We start from the raw sequence: 21876 nt of genomic DNA, 5'->3' as shown, positions 1-21876 counted from the left end.
AAAACACCCTGCCAGCGAACTGTCTATACAGATAAATTTCGTGTTTGTACCCCTCCCTTTCTAAAGCCGACACAGGCACTAGACAGTGATTTTATTTCGAGGTGAGAAACTAAACCCCTGAGTCTGTTACAAACTTTCCTCGTTCCTGCTTATTAACACAAAAACTTAACTAACAAAACACACTCAAAGGGGTGCGGTTTTCTCAGAAAACATTGTCTTGTGCCTGTGGTGACAGTGGGGGCTGTCCGCAGGTACACCGACCAAATCTAGCTTACACCTGACCCCCAAAGTTTGTCTTTCCTGAGAGGGGAGGGGGAAAACTGAAAAGCGGAGGGGTTACAGTTTTTTGACACAGCACTCGACGTTTGAGGGGGAAAGAAAACTGACGAGATGATGCAGTGTTTGGTTAGCTTGCCGAGTGCATTTTAACGTTCACGCCTACAAAGCTGTCTCATTCTGTAGACGTTTTGCAAAAAGGCTTGAAGAATGTTGCTGGGTTTTAACTAGGTCATGCAGGTTAAAATAAAGGTATTGTTGTGGATAATGCTACCGGGGAAGTGTTGTCAAACAATGTCTTCCTTGAAAATAAACAAAACTTACTGACAAATGTCACGCACGCACGCACGCACGCACGCACGCACGCATACACAGACCCGCTACACAAACACTCACACACATACACACTGAGCACATACACACGCACGCACAAACATAAACACACGCTCACACACACTCACACACACACACACACACAAACACCGCACCGGCAACAACACCTCACACACAAACACAGACACAGTATAAGTAGGTTACACACGGATTATTATAAATTAGTCTAGGTTTGTGCGCAAACCGCCGTATAATTTATTCCGACACCTATTCATAAATTCGCGTGGACAGAAGGGCAGCGGGCGTTGAAATGCAAATGAGGCCAAGTTCCACATCATTTCAAGTATTTGTGGAATTCTGTCATGACCCCATTTGGGAGAAAGGCGATACTTTTCTCCATGTTTTTTTAAGTTCACCAAAATATAGACGTTTTTCTGTTACCTCTATTTTGAACGTCGCAACCGCTGAGTAAGTTCAGAGAGAGAGAGACTAGACAAGACAAGACAAAATCTTTATTATCGAGGGTAATAGATAAGCAAGAATATTGCTTTTTTACATCCAGCCCTCGCCCTAATATAGGGTCAACAAGAACAGAAAACAATATAATCAAATAACTATCACATCAAACTTATAATACATTATATATATATACAGATATAAAAAAAAAAATTAAATGTCATGCTGCATTTTAAGTACAATTTCCAATGATAAATATGTCAATTTTTAACATATCTTAATTTAGATCTGCATATTATTATAATTTAGTTTAACATGCACATACATTTTAAATGAATTGTTGAACCATTCAGCACATGTTTAGTTGCATTATGTGCGACATATAATTTTTTTTGAAGCTGTCTGTGTTTGTTTTATGCTTGAGAAAAATAGGCAGTGAGTTCCATAGGACCGCACCTGAATATAGAAGGCTTGATTTGAAAAGAGAGAGAGAGAGAGAGAGAGAGAGAGAGGGATAGAAAGAGAGAGAGAGAGAGAGAGAGAGAGAGAGAGAGAGAGAGAGAGAGAGAGAGAGATCACATCAAATCAAATCAAATCAGTCACATTTTATTTTACGAGGTTTGTGGCATAAGCATTACACACGAGCATTTTTTCAACCAGCCCTCGCCCAAAGAGGGACTACTCTTATCACATATTTACATGGACATTCATGTATAAAAAGAACGGAAAAAAACAGAAAGCAAAAACATATGAATTTTTACACATTAAAGGTTTTAAGCGAATACTAAACGCTATATATGTATAGCGTACTAAAAAAAAGAATAAACATGCATGAGCAAATGTGTTATCAAAATTTGAAGTTTTTACATAATGAAACGCTGACGCTATGGAAACATATGAAAATAAATCTAAAACGAAGTCTTCCATCACTGTGACTTTTCGCAATTTGAAATGAAATACAATTTAAGGTGTTTTGAAAGAGAGAGAGAGAGAGAGAGAGAGAGAGAGAGAGAGAGAGAGAGAGAGAGAGAGAGAGAGAGAGAGAGAGAGAGATAGAGACTGAGAGAAAGACAGACAGACAGACAGACAGACAGACAGAGACAGAGAGAGTCTGTCTGTCTGTCTCACTGTCTGTTTAAATGTCCATGTTTCTGGTGAGTACATTTTTATCGTTATCTCGTTCAATGGTATTGATATATCTTAAAAGGGAAGTAACTAATAGAATTATCACCATTTCTTCAAAGGCATGTATTCATTCCCTTACATCTTGAACACACGTGCTCAAGAGTGTACATGTTTTTAAAGTAATTCATCTTAATGGCATTGACCTTGTTCACCGTGACCAGAGTCAAAATCAGATAGGATGGGGTTTTTCATAATTGCGCGTAATTGCCCAAAGCCGGCTACAAGAAAAATCGTTTACTACTTAAAATGTTAAAACAGCATTAAATTCGCCATACAAAGTAGTGAATGCACTAAAACACAAATTATAAAAGCCAAATCATGCAAAGCTACGTGAAAAGAAATATAAAGTGTTGATGCATACCAAGAACACATGTGTCTCATGAATTCAATAAACTGACTCACTTAAACATGAATTATCAAATAAGGGAGGGGGGGGGGGGGGGGGGGGCACATTTTGGTGAGAACACAGCCAGCTACGCACAAACTTGTCGGTAAAGTTTTCACAGAAGATGTTGCTGTCGTTTTACCACGGAAGAAACAACAGGCATGAAGAATGAAGAGCTCGATGAGCCTAACGATGACGACGATGAAGTCCCTCCACTGAGGGAGATCCTGTTGTCACGGTCCCCGTAGCGCCGTACGATGAACGTCAGCACTGATCGGCTCACCGGTAGTCCTGCATATTCCACAGCACAGAAGTTACACTGTGTAGATGACGTTCGGAAATAATTTTGTCGGGTGTTGTTATTATTTTTGTCTTGTTTTCGTTTTAATTTTACTTTGTTTTTGTCGTTAGTTTCTTGTTGTTGTTCAAGCCCCTCTGAATTGGAATTGAGCCTAAAAGATGTATGCTGGGAAAAAAATCAAGTTTCTCAGTTCGCAGGGTTTCTGTCAGTCCATGACACACTATCATCGTCAATTGGGGGGGGGGGGGGGGAGGGGGGGGGGATGATGGGTGCATTGCGCACAAAGGGAAAGAGACTGTGGAGGGAGGGAGACGGAGGGAGAAAAAGAGTGTGACAACAAATACCAAACAGAAAATTGACTCGAAACGTTTCTCCATACCCTTTGGAATCCTGCCGTTGTCATTAAAAATATGTATATACACTCACGCTGAACCCTCTCCAAAAACATCAATTTACTTGTTGGAAACGTGCAAGGGAAAATACTTTTACCTGATCACTTTAGTCTTTTAAGAGTTATCTCCCGTCTGACCGGAAGTAGGTTATGACCTAAACCCCGCAAACAAGATGGCGGATTACTATTTCTAAACAATATCAATGGTTTTCAACTTTTTTGATAATAATAGTGTTGGTTGTGTGAATTGTGCCTTGTTGGATATCTTCTTAACTTCTTTTGTGGCCTAGTGTATCGGGCATCATGGTTATTGAGTCGCTGCAAAGGCTGTCGACCTTTGCAAAGTGGCCGATGCCGAGTGATGCTTGCTCTGGCATCACCAACTTTGTTTCCAAAGCTGCAGCAGCTCATTTTGAACGTACCGCGGAGTGTGTTGACGACGAGGTGGTGTGCAAATCGTGTGGAGTGAGCTTCAAGAACTGGAAGAACGAATCACCCGCTGCAGTGCACAGAACGATCAGTCCAAAATGCCCTGCAATGAACCCATCGTCTTCAGAATCTCAAACTGGTTCAGAATCAGAGTGTTCCACTTCCAGCATGCCAACGGAGTTGTCGTCGCTGCAGCAGAATCCATTCCTGAAGTTCTTGCCAGATCGTTTCCAGAATCATATCGCATGTGCTGCACTGCAGACAGAGGACCATAGGACACCAGAGCGAGCATCAGGTACTGCTGATGATCAGGAGTTACCAGCAGACCAAACTCCAGAACAACCATCCCACTCCAGATGGCATCAAGGTGCAGATGGAGTGCGACGGGTCCTCTTCCCAGACCCAGATGTTGACCATACTCATGGGAACAGGAACCAATCTGCTGGTAATACTGCATCAGAGGCGGAAGGTCCACATATTCTTGAATCTCATTCTGCTTCATCTGAAGGACAACCAAAACCACCAAGTGTCCTGGACCAGGTACCCATCACTCATCCATTTCGAACAAAATCAGGAGGTTACGACAACTTGTTCGCAAGCAATCGCCAAAAGACATTTCCAGGACCGACCACTTCCCTTAAGCACCAAGCTTGGGCAGAGGAGGGATTCATTTACAGAGAGATGGAGGAGGATCTGCTGTGTGTGTTTTGTGGGACAGTCATGGTTGTGAACGGACATCGTCCAAAAGTTGCACATGCGAAAGCATGTCCTTCTTGCCCATTTGTAATGGGCTTTGATGTGGGAAATATTTTACTGCAGCAAGAGAAAGAAATTAGGCTCAAGTTCTTTGAGCAGCAGGCAGCAAAAAAGCAATCGGTGTTTGATTTGTGTGTAAAATATCCCCATTACGAGCAAGAGGAGGAAAGGAAGGGATCTTTCGAAAACTGGCCAAAAGTGTTTCAAACACTGTTTCCATCAAGTGTTATGGTTTCAGCTGGATTTTACTACAGTGGTATGTGGGTTTTTTCCTGTCATATTAATTGTTATGTGTCATTACAACTGTCATCAGTTTACCAAAAAAGTGAGATAATATGCTTGGAACTCACTAAGACTAAGAACAAGAGACTATTTTCTGCTGAAAATTATGATAATACTTTATAGATTGTTGTCAGGTGAAGTGTGTTGAGTCTAACACTGTAACAGTTGAGTAACTCACTAACTCAGTAACTGTCTCATACAAAAAGATCTAGTAATATACTATTATATAGTCTAGCGATGCACATACATAGTTGCCACTGCTATGAGTTTATCCTTCAGAGGAATACATTCAAAAGGACCAAGGGATTAGATTTGGTGTCAGGCATTGGTAACTGATTAAATTCACAGAATGAATCCCAATGGGAATCAGCTGTGGGATCTGACATAAATTTCAGAGATCAAACTCAAAGTCACCAGTGAGACCTCTGTGTTAGAAACTCTGAAGAAAAGAAAAGAGTGAATGAATTTATGATGAATTAGGTGTTAGAAGCTCCCAGGTCAACTTAAAGGCACAGTAAGCCTCCCGTAAACCATCACGGATACTGTCAGACTTTTACACACAGTACAAACACCCTTTCATTTAAACATTCACCGCATTAGAACATCCTAGGTGCCCTCCATAAAGAGCGAGCATTTTTCAAAGAATTTATTTTTGCGTGGCCAGCTGGATTGTCTGAGTAATACAATCGGCCACCTCGGTATGGCACTAGAACTCACTTTTAAAATCTTAGTAATAAATTGACAACTTGTAACACTAACATTCTTAAATCATAATAGATTTCTTTTTTCATCAAGACAAGATAAGTACAATTAAAAGTTTTAAAAGTTTTAAAAAAGGCAGCCCTAAAGCGTGTCACGCAAGGTCGTGTTTCTTGTAGCAGACGAATGTTTTGCATAGCGCTTGCTTGTCGGAAGCCAACCGCCGCCGATAAGTTCATGTGACTTGCAACCGTTTGTTGCGTTTTAGATTCAGAGGTACACAATAACGTGCTATTGCAGATACAGCGAGTCGCATTGAATTCACAAACTGACGACTAAATTGTGAAAAAAAGGAAAGTGGGTCACATGGGTTCACGATGGTTCAGCCCTGGGTTAGATAAACCACGAAAACTGGTGTGTGGTTTACGCAAGCTAAATAGCCATTCAAACAAACTGTGTCATTTAATGCTATTAAATGCTAATATTGCAAGTGTGTTCGATAATGTTCAAACTGCTTTTTTCATGAGAGAAGATTTAAATCGTTCTGTAAACCATTTGAGACATACTGGGGCTTTATGTACCAATGCGCCATCCTATTCTTTGCAATTAGCACACAAACATGCACGCGCACACCTCACAACACCACACATTCACAGTACATACATGTATAATACGTACAAATTCATGAACATAAGATTTGGTAACCAATTTATACAGTGGCAAATTTCAAGTTCAGATGGCACCAGATTATACTATTTGAGCGTCTTGAGTTCCTCTGACAAACATATGTTTTTTTTGTGGGGATGGGAGGTGGAGGCGTTGAGCATGATTCACGCCTTCAACAATGTAAAAGTATACATGTTCAATCAAAATTGTGTGGAGGGGTCAAAAACTCAAATGACCCAGTCTTTTTCTCCAAGGCTGAACCTTGAAGAGAAACTTCAAACTTGACCTGAGTATTCATGAAACCCAGAACGAGTGGCATTTCAACTTACATGTGGAGCAAGAGGTGTGTGTTTGTGTGTTTGTGTGTGTGTGTGTGTGTACAAGTTTCAGAGAATTTGCGCTTTAACAAAAATAAAAATCCATGAATTAACAATTGTTTCCTTGACTGATGCAGGCTACAGTGACAAGGTAATCTGCTACAGCTGTGGTTTGGAGGCCTACAACTGGACTGCAAATGCTGACGTGTTGACGACCCATGCAAAGGTTTCCCCTACCTGCCTTCATGTCATCAGCCACAAGGGGCAGGAGTTTATTGCAGAGGCTATTAGGAATGATGCAGAGGTGATTTACTTTATCATTCTTTGCTGTCTTGAAATCAGTTTGTCGCTATCGGCATGAGATTTATTTCCCAGATTATTATACTTTGTGCAGACTCTTCCGGTTGTCCCAACTACCCAGAGTGCACGCATGCGCATGGTATTTTTAAAGATCCCAAGCTTACAGCAAAAGTCTCAAGGATTGAACATGAATACAAGCATGCAGGAAAAAGAAAAACTATGGATAACATAGTACTGTATGGCAGCTGGCTTTCCCCAGTGAGAAAGCAGCCCTAACTTCCATTAGATTGAGAGTTACCTCATAGGACTATATGATACCTTATCCTTTTGAATTACATAGATATTCTGGTTCATTTCTTTGATAGATAACATGATCTTTAAGTTAATATGTGATTAAACATTTTAAAAACAGTTCTAAATCAGTTGCATATAATTTTATACACATGTGCATGTAGTTTTTCAAATTTAAGTTGCTAGATTTTTAAATTCTGGTGACGGCAATGATAACAGTTTGTATTATTTTGTCTGCCAGATACAGGCTGAAATCAGACACCACAAGGATTCAAGCAAAGGTGAGTTCTTTTGTTTGAGTGTTGGATGGACTAAGTGTGTGTTTCTGTGTAATTGATTCAGATTGATGTGATCTTTTAAGACTTGGTGATTGCTAGTGATGGTGTAAATTGGTATACAGACAAAATGACTTTCAGACACTTATCTTCTGTTCCTTCATTATGTAGAGAATAATAGAAATGATAGACTGTAGATCATTGTTCTTACTGGCAAAATGTGTTGTGTTTTACAGGTTCAGTGACTGGGAGCTATGGTGTGATCGGGGAGGAGCCAGGATCTTGCAACCTGGACATGACAGCTGTCAAGGCGGCCCTTGCATGTGGGTACACCCTCCCGCAAATACAACACGCTATCGTCAAGTTTTTCTGTCAAACTAGTGAGTGTGAGCATACAGTCACTAGCTCACTTTTAGTTAGCTGCCATTCACAGATATGGTTGAATAGTTATTATTATTATTATAGTGAGTATTTCTACGCACATACCCTCCCAGAGGGAGGCTCATGGCGTTTACAATATGCCGTGTGAGATGGAATTTTTTACACAATATATCACGCATTCACATCGGCCAGTAAATCTCAAGCGTGTTAGGCGAGTATATACTTTCACGGCCTATTATTCCAAGTCACACGGGTATTTGGTGGACATTTTTATATATGTCTATACAATTTTGCCAGGAAAGACCCTCTTGTCAATCGTGGGATCTTTAACGTGCACACCCCAATGTAGTGTACACGGGACCTCGGTTTTTCGTCTCATCCGAAAGACTAGCACTTGAACCCACCACCTAGGTTAGGAAAGGGGGGAGAAAATAGCGGCCTGACCCAGGGTCGAACACGCAACCTCTCGATTCCGAGCGCAAGTGCGTTACCACTCGGCCACCCAGACCAATAGTGTGGTGTGTGGTAAAAGTACGCTTGTTCCATGAATTATACATCAGATGAAATACATGTGTTGGCATGTATGTAAAGTTTGTAAAAGTGTAGTGTTTAACTGCATTGTTATTGTTATGTATGCAGGTGAACTAATGTTCCTGATATGATTTCTTGTTGGCTTTCATTCACCTTTTTGAAGTTTTCGGTGAGATGATATTTGTTGTGTTTACCACTTTATGTTGTTTTCCTATTGATTTTGTTTGTTTTTGCATCTTTTCTTGTCATTTTTTGTGTTAAAGTTCCATGATTTGGTGATAGCTGGGAGCAAATTAATCATACATATTTGTGTCCTGGAGTAAATTTGAGATGGCTGTGTAAAAGGAAAGAATTTCAGAAGACTATCTACAAAACCCTTTCATCCACTCATTCAGCATTTTGTGATTTTGTGCACAACAGGCCGATACCCCAACAAAGCTATCCTGAAGGCATCCCTGAAGGCAGCAGATGAAAACCATGACACCATTTGCAAGCAGCAGCAAGCAATCCACCAGGTGCACTCTGAGCTGGAGCGCAAGGAGAAGGATGTGCAGCAAAGCCACACAGTGATCCAGCACAAAGACACAGAGATCCAGCACAAAGACACAGAGATCCAGCACAAAGACACAGTGATCCAGTACAAAGACACAGAGATCCAGCACAAAGACACAGTGATCCAGCACAAAGATACAGTGATCCAGGAACAAGGCACACAGCTGCAGAGGGTGATTCAAGAAAAGGAACAGGTATGTGATGTAACAATGTTCATTTAGAACTCTTCAGACTAATATATCAGTTTATCACATGCACTGATGTAAATAAGCTGGTGCAGCCTTATTCAAGGTAAAGCAAGTATCTTGAGTTTTATCAACACTGCAGGTATTGTGCATAACCTGTGCATGTGTGTATTACCTTTCCTGTGTGCTGGGTGGTTAAACCAGTCAGTCAAGGGTTGATTTGAACAGAGAAAGATACAAAGCTGCAAGAAACTTGTGGAGATGTCTTGTGGTGGAACACATAGCTTCAGAGGATTGTGTGAGTAAAAAGAATAAGCACATAGTATGAAGATCACTGTTCATTGTGCAGAAGAAAGTGAACATTGTCTTATTTTCTTTGTGACCCTCAGGAGCATTCCACATGCTAATCTTCTCAGTTTTTTTCTGCAATCTTTTATTCAAGCTAAATCCATGGCTGGCAGAACAAGGAGAATTTGTGTGTTTGTTAGTTTGTTAAAGTGGGGTTGGTGGGGGGTAATGTTGGGGAAAAAGAAGAGTGAGTAAGATGTAGACACACTCTGTGATTCTGTGCCTGATACTGTAAAACAATTTATTGCCTACTCTGAAGTGCAGGTTTAAAAAAACCATACACAACGCATTATGCAATTGATTAATATTAGACCAGTAATTATGAACATGGTACATGTAGCAACACGTGGAACACTAGTAGAAGAGCTCATCAAGTCAAGATGGTGCAACCAGATTTTTCTTTTATATCACATTTCATCAAAAGCCAACCCAGTCCAGTCACTTCACAGCAGTTTTGTGGACGGAAACTGATGTGATATCTGAAGGATGTCCATAGTAGGCTTGGGAACTCTTAGATGATCTACACTGTTTTCAGAGGTTATGGAGTCAGTTTTCAGATGTTCAGGAAGTGTTTAAAATGATTAAAAACAAATCTGCCCCAATACTTAAGAGTCCCATTGTTTTTTACACGTCACTCATACATTCAGAGGAGCACTAACTATACAACTCACAGTGGGAAAATCAACCCAGAAACGGAATAATGAAGACAGCCTGATATGTAGGTACAGTGGAACCCCCTTTTAAGACTTTCCTCTTTTAAGGACTTTGATGTTTCACATTTTCTGTTTATCAATCAATCAATATGAGGCTTATATCGCGCGTATTCCGTGGGTACAGTTCTAAGCGCAGGGATTTTTTTGATTTTTTGATTTTTTTTTTTATGCAATTTATATCGCGCATATATTCAAGGCGCAGGGATTTATTTATGCCGTGTGAGATGGAATTTTTTCACACAATACATCACGCATTCACATCGGCCAGCAGATTGACCTCCAGTTTAAGACTCCCTCTTTAAGACCTGATTTTCTGAGCTTATTTTAAGGTCACAAAAGGGGGTTCCACTGTATCAGTTTCTGACTTTTGAAGCAAAGGCACATCAAACACATTCTCTCAAGAGAGAAGACACGTGTCTGCACCCTACTCATTTTCAGATGTCTTTAGCTTTTTTAATTGTTCTCATGGTTGTTATTGGCGTATGTTGTTAGCAGTGGCGTTATCTGTGCTAAACATTCAAATGAACCGTTCTTCACAGAAATGCGCGAAGGTTTTCTGCTCATGCAAGAGTGAAGGTGTTTTGACTGGACAGAGCTGTGGATTTGCATCTTCAGGATGTTGCTGGTGTTGGTGCCTTGTCTTCTTTATCATTATGTGTATTCTGTGTGTTCACTGTGTGCGGTGTAGTGTCCCAGTTCTCCAGTACGCTGTAATCCTTGGCCCAGTGTCATCTGGAGTGGACTGATACTTGTTGGCATCATGAAAACGAAGCTGGTTGTTATTGGCATATATAGCTATTCTGATGGACATGTGGGGGAATTCGGGGCTGTGATTGGATGGTCTCACACATCCCTTTTCCGATCATCAAAGCATAATGCTACGGAAGTCGGCCATTTTTGCCAATATCCAAAAGCATATTGGCAATAACAAAGACGCATGGTTCCGGTTTCTTCCACGTATATAAAGTACACGCATACCTCGCCAGGTTTGTTTATGTGACAAGTTGACAGACGATGCCATTTGCTTTGTGTGTGTTTTTGTTGTTGCTTACTGTACATGACATACATTACGTGTAAAATCCAGTTCTTTAACAGGCAACAAACCTTGCAAATTTCCAGAAGCTGCAATCTGAAGCGACCTATCTCTGATTCAATCAATCAATCAATCAATATGAGGCTTATATCGCGCGTATTCCGTGGGTACAGTTCTAAGCGCAGGGATTTATTTTTTTATTTTTATTTTATGCAATTTATATCGCGCACATATTCAAGGCGCAGGGATTTATTTATGCCGTGTGAGATTTTTTTTTTTTTGACACAATACATCACGCATTCACATCGGCCAGCAGATCGCAGCCATTTCGGCGCATATCCTACTTTTCACGGCCTATTATTCCAAGTCACACGGGTATTTTGGTGGACATTTTTATCTATGCCTATACAATTTTGCCAGGAAAGACCCTGATTCTAGCAGACGATCTCTCCAATGTTTAACACAAAATCAGCAAACTCACCTGTCACATAGAACGTCCATTGTATAGTGCAATGTTGAAATGAACTAACCGGTCTGAAACATTTAGTCGTTTCTTCTGAGACAATCCTTGTTCTCTTATCATCTACAGATTTACCGCAGTCTTCACCACGCGATCCCTACAGAAGTCAGACTTTTGAACATACAATCTACGTAGGCAAGCATGATACGTCATGACGTCATATGATTCCTAGCATATTGACGTAATGTTAAACATCCGGTTATCTCGAGTTTTCTCCGTAATACATGTCCGTGGGTTTTTCAATGTTCTGTTATTTCCGTGGCTTCATGCGGAAAGGGAACCGTCGTCTGCAATCAACGACATGGACCATTCTGGTACTTGTTGCTGACAAAAACATGATTTTAACACAGAATTTAATGTCAGAATAGCTATATAAACGCTATTGTGTTTTCATCATAGCAATAGGGTCCGATATTTAGACTCGAACAAGTATAATGCGACTCGTCTTCGACTCGTCGGCATTATACTTGTCTCGTCTAAATATCGGGCCCTATTGCTACGCTGAAAACACAATAGCTATTAATGATATTAGCAGTGGCATTCTCTGTGCTAAACATTCAGATGAACTATTCTTCACAGAAATGCACAAAGGTTTTTTGCTCACGCAAGATTGAATGTATTTTTGTTTTCATTCAGATCAAATACAAGATTCTATTGGTTTTCCTTGTCTCTGTGCCCTGATTAGGCAGCTGGCATGCTAAATATTTATGCAAGTACACATGGTCATTGTTGATGGTATGCATCCATTTATTCATTCATTCTTTAATTCTGTGGATGCCAACAAGTGCCCTCTGAAGATGAGTAATGATGCTTCCACAGATGTTGAACTTAGTCTGTATCTGTGTGTTTCACAGTGCATCAATATGTATAAAAACATTTTACTCGCATGACTGTTGTCATTTGATCTGTAAGTTAGCAGGATCTTTGAAGATGTTTCTTTCCGTGAAGTAACATGCTGGAATGGGAAATGACACAGTAGCTGCTGACTTTTATTTTGTTGCTTCTGTTCTGCAGGCTGCTTGGCATTGCAAACTTCAGAGTACAGACTGGGTATCATACTGAAATACCCTACAATGCTGATTTTATTTTCCCTTGTCTTACAGTGAGTGATCAGAATTGATTGCTATATTGCAGGCTGATTCTTCACTGAGACCACTTTGGTGTATGGTAAGGCAGTGTTGGTATCATGTCTTTGTGTAGTTCTGATGCATCAGTTCTGTTTTGATTACAGATTGCACAGATTGCACAGCAAACAGGTGCACAGCTAGGGGAAAAGGATGCACAACTCGGAGAGAAGAATGCAGAACTGGTGGAGAAGGATGAACAGCTACAGTTGCAGGATCAACAGATCCGATCGCTGATGCAGCAGGTACAGCAGCTGAGAGCTGACGATCACAACAGAGCCCACCCAGGGCCTGCTGGTAAGTGTTATGTTAGAACTTTTTGTCACCAGATTTCTGGTTGTGTGTAAGTGTGCTCATGTTTTTTTCTGATTCGAGTACAGGTGCGCAACCCTATTGATGAATATATGCTTTAATTCTACTTATAAATCATTTACACCTGGTTCTTATTTTGGAATATTATTGACAAACAATAGCGACTGAACCAAAACCAAGACTTCTCTTCTTGATCCTGTATTCCAAACTGACTTCACTGACGTCAAAAGCGAAAAAAAGTTGGAGAAGATTTCATAATGCGAAACATGACATCACATAAACAATGTGTCACTTCTCCCAGGAGCTGACAAAGAATTTTAAAAAAGAAATCTGTCTCGTTGACCTCATCATATCCGCAGAAGAAAATAAATGGTGAGGTCACCACCAGGCTGTGCATGTCTCCCTGTCATTAAGGTAACAAGAGTGGCAGCCAGAAAAACTTACCTTCATGCAACATGTGTGTGCAGGTGACGCAGCTGGTTCCAACAACCATCACCACAGCCTGGTGTGCAAGATCTGCCAGTCAGACAAACCCAGGATGATCTTTCTGCCCTGTGGACACCTCTTCTGCTGTGCTGAGTGCACGCCTCGTCTGCCTGACAGGAGGTGCCCCGTCTGCCGCCGGGATATCTCCGAAGTCCTGCCGGCGTTTGTGGCATGAGATCTCTTCAGCAGGATATGAAGAGCAATCCCAAATGCGTTCGAAGGGTTTGGGTTTTTTAAGCAGGACAGACAGATGACATAAGAGGGCATTCAAAGGGTTGGGCTTTGCATGACATGAAGCTCAAACCAGAGTGCATTGTAAGGGCTGACATTCTGTTATGGATCAGATGATTGTGCTTGTACAAATGCTGTTTTTGTGTGTTGTCCCCAACATAATCAAGTGCAATGTATTTCAGCACTGCTGGATTCAGTTCGAGTTTTGAAAGTTGTAAATATATCAGGCTGTGATCTAAGTAAAAGAAGTTGGTAGTATACACTGTATTTTGTTTTGTTTAAATTTATTTGGTGTATGATGACTTATACAGACTTTATCGATGGAGTAATCTTCAAGCATATTTGTAAATAGAGATTTATTGGATGGCAGCATATATGTTTGAGGGGAGGGAGTGTTAGGTTGTTTAAGCTGAACTTCATTGTCATCCTTTTTCCAAAGGAGTGCAGAAACTTTCTGATCAATCTACAATCGTAAACAAAATCATCTGTCCTTAGATGAACTTTTATCTTTCTTTGTATGAACTTTTTTGTGTTAATGATGAAGAATGAAATTGTTTTTTCTGAAGTGTGAACAATGAGCAGCTTAATACTGATTACTCCAATTTTACATGATTATGACAAAGAGCAAAACTGATCACAGGTATTTTTCTCATGTAATGCTTGGTACATCTTTAATAATTGTGACTCTTTTTAAGGGGAGGTGGGCCAGTGCACTACCTTTTTTTTAATTTTGAATGTTTTATTGTGTCTGAATGTTATTTTATGAAAGAAATGAACAAATGATGACAAAGAATAGTCACTTTTTGTATTTTCGGTTGCTGGTTTTTGTTTTACGCGACAAAAACAGTCAAAATACAGACAAAAGTGGAGTACAGGAGATACACGGATTTTCATTAGATGTGATTGTCACACTTCTAATTATTGTTTTATTTTATCCTTCTGGGTATGCTCTAGGGGATTACGAAGCAGATCTTGTTTATTATATTTATATTTGGAGTTAGGAACACTTCTTTGTTACAACTGTCAAACTTTAGGGTAACGCTTGCGAAATTATTTTTTGAAATAATCTGGATATGACTATAATAAAATTTCAGCAAAATCCCTTCGTAATCCCCCAGAATGTTATATTCTGCACAAACTACAAAAGAAAATATTGCTCTAGCTAAATTACAGCCAGAGAAATCGCGTAACCCAAGACGTAACCGTAGGCAAAATGGCTGAACTGAGAAAAACGACATTGAAGATTGAACACCACAGAAACACTATTGAAACAGACACACAAGGACAAAACTGTGTTATGAATGAACAGCTTAGTTTATTTGAATTGCAAACTACTTAGCCTTTAGCACGCCAGCAGAGAATTTATGCGTCCATCCCTTCTTTCCCTCTGTCAACCAGCATGGGGATACTGCCCCAGCGCTAAACGTGTATCAATGACCCGATTCTCGTTTGTATTTGCATGCGAGAATAACGGTATTTTTAACGGTAACTTACTTGAGCCAGAACGAGACTTATTTCCTTCCGTTATCTCGTCGATTTGTTAGTTTCCTCGAAGTTTTCTGCTTTTGTTTTTACATCGATACAGTACTTTGGTGCTTCGACAAGCAAGATGGAGGATGATGAGTTTGAAACTTTCGTTTGAGTTGTTTTTTGACAACAAATCGTACGTGGAATCTGAACGATTTACTGAGGAAGCTCTTCGCAATGAACTGTGTATCGCGGTGAAGAAAATGACACAGTTCGTCAAGACAGTGACGGAATTTACGAAAGTGCAGATTGATACAAACAGTTGCTGATCCAGTTTCGTTCGGGAAATGGCAGGCCCAGCAAACATTACCGATAATCTGACTGATGTTGGATACTTTCTCCTGTTTTTGTTTTTTTGCGTAGCAAATGCTCAACTTGCTTGTCGAGGAGATACTGCACAGAAACTGACTCAAATTCAGCGCAAAGCAAGCCAGTGCCGAGACGTAAAAAGTGTGCTGCATGTCGTGTTCGGAAATGGCGACCTGTGGATCTGCGTGGAGATCAAAGCTTTCCTCTGTATCGGAAACACCGACAGAATCCAAACTTTGGCCTAGTACCAGCGGAACTACTTGTTGTTGCTAACCGAACTAATAAAGACATTGTCCTCTTTCTTATTTCGAGCCATTGTTATCGTATCAAAGGTTGTTTCTCAAGGAAAAATTCGCTTTCGGTTGTCACCGATCGTTTGATGTGTAACCAGGATGTTGTAAAACCGAGTGAACTTCGGGTGTTCCCGTCATGGCCGAGAGTCTCTTCGGTAGTTTCCGTATGCAAAATTCGTAAGCTGAGCATGCGCACTCACAAAGTAAACTGGTTCCCGATTTCGGTTTATGAAACGAACCAATGGATGTCGAGTACCTTCCAAATAAGGACATTTCCGTTCGATTACGATTGCTGCCTTTGCAACAGACAAGTGGCTGAGTGAATGGAACATTCATCAAAACACTGATGTCATGTTATAGGTCAAGAGCTGCTGCGCAGTTTCGTATGTCGTGAATGCACTGTTTTGCTGAGGACAAAGCTGTAACTAGCCTTTGAAATGAGACATTTTTTGGCGGGGGAATATCGACTACAGAAGACAATCAATGCCACACATGTTCACATTTTGTCTTTATTGACAGATAAATAGGACACTTTTGACAAAAACACCGACACACATGGATGATAGGTATGTTATGGAAACATAATCTGCTAAAATACCCAAAACAGTGTTTTGAACGATTTGGTCAATTTTGCACTGGCCCACCTGCCCTTAAGGCAAGCTTACCAATGATCTGTTTTTCATATTGTTCTTGCAGCTGGCAGCTTTCTATCATCAGTTAAGTATGTGTTCTTGCACAAACTGTAAACCATTAATACACAACTATGTGTAGTATCAGTGTTCACCAAACAATAGGTTATTTTCAGATTCATAACAGAAACACCCTTATAACTGCTACTTTTATGAGTGCAGTTCGCAGACTTTCTTTTCATTTGATGCAGCAACAAAAGGTAGCTCTTTGGGGTTATGCGGTCTGACAGTTTTCAATAAGCAGAAAACATTTATACTTTGTCTCATGTGGTATTTCTACCTGAAGCTATATTCATTCTTCTCTTACATGACACTTAGACCAGGGAAAAGTATTGAGAAAGTATTTAAACTTGAATATGAAAAGACCACGTGCTGTTCCCAGTCAATTACCAGTACTTGGAAGAAACATATTGCTTCTGGTACTAAACCATCCTGATTCATTCTTATGGGTCTGTGCATGGCTGCTATAATGTCAAAATGTATCCTTTTTTAGCTCTGAAAAAGTCAGTTCCCTAGGCGTGCCCAGGAGTCGATACTAAGCACGGAACCATTGAAAAATGTCTGTCGTCTGTCATATGAGCGTTGATGCGTTGAGCTGTCGTTATGCGCCATACATGGCCCAGCTCATCCGGCTTCAGCGTGTTTTTATATCGGAGTGATCCTTCTCCTAGACTGGTGGCTTTACCGGGCTGTCGAGTCCAGTCTACCCGGCTATTTGGCCATAGCTGGCTGGTTTGTTTATCTGAGGTGACCTTCCCCAGGGCTAGAACTTAAAATGCGGCTCTTGTTCGCATGATGCTCCCGTCATTGGACACCTGGGGTATTTCTTGAGTGTAGCAGTGCCACCTGTTACCCCGCCCCATCCTGTTGGAAGCACCGCCAGTTGGTCCGCGACTGCTTATTCGTCCTGGCAAGCCTGGCTTATTTCGCAGCTAACCTCCATATCTGAAGGCCATCACACTATCCGCCACCTGTGAACGCGCCTGGTTGGGGGTGGTCGCCCCTACTGTCCCAGGGAAAAATGTCTGTCAACAGTGCCAATGCAACAAGTGTCACAACATGTTGAAAAAAGCTGAACCGGTTTCATGCTTGAAGTTTAGAAAAAAACCACAATCTGTAACATTTGTTTTTGGGTTACTTTTGACAGTTTCTAGTTCTGGCTCTTTAATATCCATTGCCGATTTAAGTTGTTTCTGATATCTTCTGGTCATTGGTTCTCAAAAAATTCTGAATCTCTTGTTTTCGTTTTCGATTGTCACAACCCTTTATTGACTACCGAAGGTTGTGACCCTAAAGGGATCAGACAAAATGGAGCCATCCAGATGTTTTGGGCATGTGGCAAGACACCTGACCTTTACTTAGTAATTCAAAACATAAGCTTTTTTTTTTTAATTGAAAGATTTCACAAATTTGAAAGGTACACAGTGTTTTTACCTCCGGCCGCTTACAGTTTTTGTGTCTTTTTGCGTTTTATTTTGAGATCACATCTAAGATCCTCAAACAGGGGCTTAAAATTTTGACATTAGAACAAATCATGTGCATAATAGTAATGTTTTTTTTTTTTTTATAGGTATCTACAGATTATATCTCTTCGTGTTCGATTGTAATGCATTTCTATCCAAGTTTAAAAATCAGTGTATTCATGACATATGAAGATGTAAGTGTAAGGAGGGCTTCTTCTACCATACAGGAAAAGCTCCAATTACATGAAATACATTTGTGCCATGTATTTGTTTTATTTATTTATATATTTTGTGTGATTTCTGGTTTTATACATTCTATAGCATTGTCAGTGTGTGAACATGACCTCATACCTGTCTCATAAATATGATGCAGATGTTAGGCTTTGCACCCCTGCTAACAACTTGTTTCTGTCTGTGTCTGATCTGAAGAAAAAAATGACTTTTTAAGTGAAAGAAATTATATCAAATTTGTGAAACTTTGAAAATTAAAATTTTTAGATTCTAAAGTTGCAAGTATAATTATGTACTGGGTATTAATGTTAGAATGTGAAGGAAACCAGCTGTGATATAGATTTTTACTGGTTGTTGCGGAAACATTTGAACAAAAAATGGATGAAGTTTAAGAGATTTATAAAGGAAAGGCTTAAAAAGAGGTGGAATTATTGAACTAAAACTCTCTCTCTCTCTCTCTCTCTCTCTCTCTCTCTCTCTCTCTCTCTCTCTCTCTCTCTCTCTCTCTCTATATCTCTCTCTCTCTCTCTCCAGTCTAGGTCTTCCACTTACAAAAATTGCAGCTGTATTAGCACTTTTTGAAATGAATTATGTACTGAAGTCATTTTTCTGGTTCAGAAAATCTTCGATGTGTTCTTTTACAGCTGTCTCATCATTTTTATTCATCTTGATATTTCTTGCCAGGTTCTTGTGAGTTTGTTCATTATGTTTTCAATGGGAATGGTGAGTCCTCATTTTACTGATGGCATTTTCATACTGTTTTTTCTAACTGGTTTCCTATATTTTACTTTATTAATATTTTCATATTTTCTGTTAGGTGTATTACAATGTTCTTTTGAGCTTTGATCCTTTTTAATGCCTTATTTTCAACTTCTACCACAATATTTGTTTTCTTTTGTAAAGTTAAAGTGAACAGTTGCTTTGTGTGTTTTGCTGTATATATGTATATATATTTGCAAATAATGAGTTCATCTGAGTTCATATTTTCTTGTGAACTGTGTAGATGGTTTTGCATTGTGTTTTTCATTGCCAAGAATGAACAAATAGGCAAAGCTCACACACACACACACACATACACACACACACACACACACACACACACACACACACACACACCACACACACACACACACACACACACACACACACACACACACACACACACACACACACACACACACATACTTAAAAAAAACCTCAATTGTTTCTTTCTTCTGTGAATTCACACACTTTTTTTTTTAAACATTTAAGATAATGCTGAACAGTTCTTTTATGTGTTTTGATGTATATGCTTGCAAATAATGTCATCTGAGTTCATATTTTCTTGTGAACTGTGTAGATGGTTTTGCATTGTGTTTTGTATTGCCAAGAATGACCAAATAAGCAAAATTGCAGCAAGCTCACACACAAACACACTCACACACACAAACTTGGAAAAAACCCATTTGTAATCGGTTCTTTCTTCTTCTGTGAATTCACACACATATTACATGTATGCACACACTCACACACACACACACACACACACACACACACACACACACACACATACACACATGGGTGAAAGTAGCCCGTCAATTGACTGAAATCCGTCAATCTGAAAATAAGTCTGACGGAAATTCCGTCAATCTGCAATTTTGAAAAAAACGAAGAAAAAAACCCGAAACTACTTGCGGAACGCGTTTTCGAACTGCTATAGTGAACCGGTTGCAGTGTGCCCGGGTTGGAGTTCATGAAACTAAAACTGTGTGTGATAAGTTTGGTGCTTGAAACTCAAGGGCTTTTCCTTGAGAACTTTGCACTATAAGTATAAGAGATGCTACTGCTTAGTTGCTACTTTGTGCAGTGCTACATCATGCTGTTTGCATGTGTGACATTCTGTTTCATCATTTATTTCAATGCCTGTCTGGCAATGTTTGCTTCTTATAATCAAATATTTCGAACTTTTATTTCAGTTGTTCAGTTGTTCACTTTCTATTTCATGTAGTATGGCTGTTGTCAATGTTAATTGTTGTCAATTGTGTCGTTGTGTTGGAAGATGCAAGTGTGAAAGGATACAAAAGAAAAATGATTACTTCTGTGAATTGTTTTGATTTTGTTTACCCTTTTTACCATATCATTAGAATCTGAAGGTATTTTTTTGACCTGCATGATAGTGTATTTTTTGGCCAGGAAAGGCCACAAAATCACAATGAATAATGCAAAAATTCGTTTTCGGGCGGGGGGCATTGCCCCCCTGGACCCCCTAACGGGGCCCTGCCCCGTACCCCGCCAGGGCCTGGGCGGCCCCTGGACCCCTGCCTCAAAAAAATTTCAGTCAATTTGATTTTCCTAGGTTTCACCCATGCACACACACACACTTGCAGAAAAAAAAGAAAAAGAAAAAAATCTTGACCAGACACTTAGACCCAAGCAGGGTGGGACAAGTTATTTCACTTTCCTGGATTGGGAATTTATTCAGGTTATCTACACGGTTGTACATGTACATTTGAAAAAGAATACCCTGACACTTGTTTGAAGGCAGCAAAAAGATGGTTTTATATGTACATATGTGTATGATACTTAAATGGCCATTGCATATGTTGTGGTACAACAGTTCAGTGTTGATGAAGTGTCTTTGGTCATATTTATTATATGTGTCTCTAAATTTGTACTTCAAATAGAAGAGACTTTTGAGGCCAGATAAGGCCTGCATTATTTGTTTGTGAGCAGATATAGCTCAGCTCTGCCATGTGATGGCTGACCACAGTCAAGATTTGATTTTGGTGGTTGACTCCCTCGTCAGAAGACGGGAGATTGCTGTACATGATGCGACGCACATGTACTTAGGCTTTGGAAGCCTTTCTTGATTCTCCGTGGAAGGAGATAGTTGTTTCAATACTAGGCTAATGGAAGCCTATGTTCGTTCTCCGTGGAAGGAGATAGTTGTTTCAATACTAGGCAAATGGAAGCCTATGTTCGTTCTCCGTGGAAGGAGATAGTTGTTTCAATACTAGGCTAATGAAAGCCTTTCTTGATTCTCCGTGGAAGGAGATAGTTGTTTCAATACTAGGCTAATGGAAGCCTATGTTCGTTCTCCGTGGAAGGAGATAGTTGTTTCAATACTAGGCAAATGGAAGCCTATGTTCGTTCTCCGTGGAAGGAGATAGTTGTTTCAATACTAGGCTAATGGAAGCCTATGTTCGTTCTCCGTGGAAGGAGATAGTTGTTTCAATACTAGGCTAATGGAAGCCTATGTTTGCTCTCCATGTAAGGAGACAGTCCATAACTTTAAACGAAACAATAGTGATGTATGTGATAACAATGCACAATGCAGTTCTTAAACCCCCCGCGGGTTAGGGGGAAGAATTTACCCGATGCTCCCCAGCATGTCGTAAGAGGCGACTAACGGATTCTGTTTCTCCTTTTACCCTTGTTAAGTGTTTCTTGTCTAGAATATAGTCAATGTGTGTAAAGATTTTAGTCAAGCAGTGTGTAAGAAATGTTAAGTCCTTTGTACTGGAAATTTGCATTCTCCCAGTGAGGTCATATATTGTACTACGTTGCAAGCCCCTGGAGCAATTTTTTGATTAGTGCTTTTGTGAACAAGAAACAATTAACAAGTGG

At 40.0% G+C, this 21876-nt stretch overlaps 1 protein-coding gene across 1 annotated transcript; it reads left to right on the top strand.

Moving 5' to 3' along the window:
• The first annotated feature begins 3487 nt into the window (after positions 1–3487).
• Positions 3488–14435, top strand: LOC138954874 (baculoviral IAP repeat-containing protein 3-like). The gene is made up of 7 exons (XM_070326636.1): positions 3488–4768; positions 6614–6780; positions 7309–7348; positions 7579–7665; positions 8675–9000; positions 12837–13026; positions 13509–14435. The coding sequence occupies exons 1-7, from the start codon at positions 3631–3633 to the stop codon at positions 13700–13702; spliced, it is 2142 nt and encodes a 713-aa protein (XP_070182737.1). The 5' UTR covers positions 3488–3630; the 3' UTR covers positions 13703–14435.
• The last annotated feature ends 7441 nt before the right edge of the window (positions 14436–21876 follow it).

This window comes from Littorina saxatilis, linkage group LG2 (genome assembly GCF_037325665.1).
Source record: "Littorina saxatilis isolate snail1 linkage group LG2, US_GU_Lsax_2.0, whole genome shotgun sequence".
NCBI lineage: Eukaryota > Metazoa > Mollusca > Gastropoda > Littorinimorpha > Littorinidae > Littorina > Littorina saxatilis.
The sequence above is the reverse complement of the archived record's forward strand: the minus strand, read 5'-3'. Positions and strand labels throughout refer to the sequence as shown.

Bases quoted from the DNA above. Each gene is read 5' to 3' on its own strand.
- LOC138954874 (XM_070326636.1), top strand. From the start codon at position 3,631: ATGGTTATTGAGTCGCTGCAAAGGCTGTCGACCTTTGCAAAGTGGCCG. The intron at 4,769-6,613 runs GTATGTGGGTTT...TGACTGATGCAG, and splicing joins AGCTGGATTTTACTACAGTG to GCTACAGTGACAAGGTAATC. The intron at 9,001-12,836 runs GTATGTGATGTA...TTTTGATTACAG, and splicing joins TGATTCAAGAAAAGGAACAG to ATTGCACAGATTGCACAGCA.